The sequence below is a fragment of the Parus major genome, unplaced genomic scaffold (assembly GCF_001522545.3).
Source record: "Parus major isolate Abel unplaced genomic scaffold, Parus_major1.1 Scaffold427, whole genome shotgun sequence".
Lineage (NCBI taxonomy): Eukaryota > Metazoa > Chordata > Aves > Passeriformes > Paridae > Parus > Parus major.
Window position 1 is genome coordinate 29,132 of NW_015379332.1, and position 1,470 is coordinate 30,601.

The 1,470-nt window shown below is 59.2% G+C and overlaps 1 protein-coding gene across 1 annotated transcript in view; it reads left to right on the top strand.

The window, feature by feature from the left end:
* POU6F1 (POU class 6 homeobox 1) overlaps positions 1-1,470 on the top strand; it is a gene marked incomplete at its 3' end in the record, with an annotated part of 19,574 nt that overhangs the window by 3,449 nt on the left and 14,655 nt on the right. Inside the window, exon 2 of the mRNA XM_033511669.1 lies at positions 535-620. Coding sequence (XP_033367560.1) covers positions 567-620 — 54 coding nt within the window. The remainder of the gene's footprint in view (positions 1-534; positions 621-1,470) is intronic.

A 1,470-nucleotide genomic window follows, 5' to 3' on the forward strand; every position in this document is an offset into this window, starting at 1 on the left:
TTCCCCCTTTTCCCTTCCCGTTCGGGGTCCCGGTTTGGCCTCGGCCGTTGAAGCCCCCTGTGTGACGGCTGGGGGAGGTGGGAAGGGATGCTGATCCCACCTGCAGGAGGCAGGAACAGAAGCTTTCCCACCTTTTCCAGCCTCAGGTGTAGGAAAAAGCTGCCCCAGGGCTTCGGGATGTCACTCAGGGGAGCAGGAGGGGCTCCCCCAGATCTCTGGCAGCTCCCTGGGGCAGGTGAATCCCTCCTGGGGGGTGAATCCAGAGCCCTCCCCTCTATGACTCCTGTCACCTGCTGAAGGAAGAGTCCCCAACAATTCCCTCAGGAAGCACCAGGGACTTGGGAGGGCAGCCAGATGTGACCTGGAGATTTGGGGACCCGCTTTGGGCTCCAGAGAGGTGGCTTTACCTGGCCCATCCCTGGTTTTTAGGGTTTCTGAGGGGCTGAGAGGGGGAGAGAGGGACCCCAGACAGCCCCCAGGAAGCCCCAGGCCCTCTCCCAGGTGGTGACAGCCCCTCCTTGTCCCCTCTTGCAGCATGTGGCAGGTGTGACCGTGCCCAGCTCACCATGGAGCCGTGCCCGGCGCAGCCCCAGGAGGCTCTGCTGACGGTCAATGAGCAGGTACAGCCCCCCTGCCCCCCAACACCGGCCTGGGGGTGACACCCCAGGGGCTGAAACACCTGCAGGGAATTCCAGAGCCTCACCTGGCCCTGCACCACCTGTGGGGCTGGAGGGGACACTCAGCTGTGGGGTGTGGGCTCTGTTTTGGGGTGCTGTGGATGTGGGGGGTACCCGCTGTGTTTTGGGGTGCTGCAGGTCTGGGGGTACAGCTTGATGGGTTAATACAGGCTCAGGTGGAACAGCCAGGTTTAATTAATCATTAATTAATGTCCCTGTGGGGAGTTTTACCCTCTCTGATGTAACACCGTGGTCACCCCCAGTCCTCGGGGCCGGGCCAAGAAATGAGTCTGGGGGCACTTTGGGGGCTCTGATGGTTCCTGGCTCTGCTGGGACCCTCTGAGGGGCTGAGCCAGCCCTGCCCCAGTGGGAGTGGGAAAGGATCTCCTTGAACCCCAATTTCCATTTCACAGCCCCGTTTACCCCTCAGGACATCATTTATTCCCATTTCAGAACCCCATTTATTCCCTTTTAGGGGCACATTTCAGGAACCCATTTACCCTTCCAGGACCCCATTTATTCCCTGAGGATCCTTTTTCTCTTCCAGGACCCCATTTACCCCTTCAGGGCCACACTCAGAAATAGGAATGTCCCTCGGGAAAGGGAATGTCCCTTGGGAATGTCCTTGGGAATGGCCCAACACCTCCCGGGTGGGTCTGGGGGGTTTTGCAGTTGTGAAAGGCAGGACCTGCCTGATGGATGAGGAACCCAGTCCTGGTGGGATGAGGAGCCCAATCCCATCAGGATAATGATCCCAATCCCATCAGGATAATGATCCCAATCCCATCGGGAT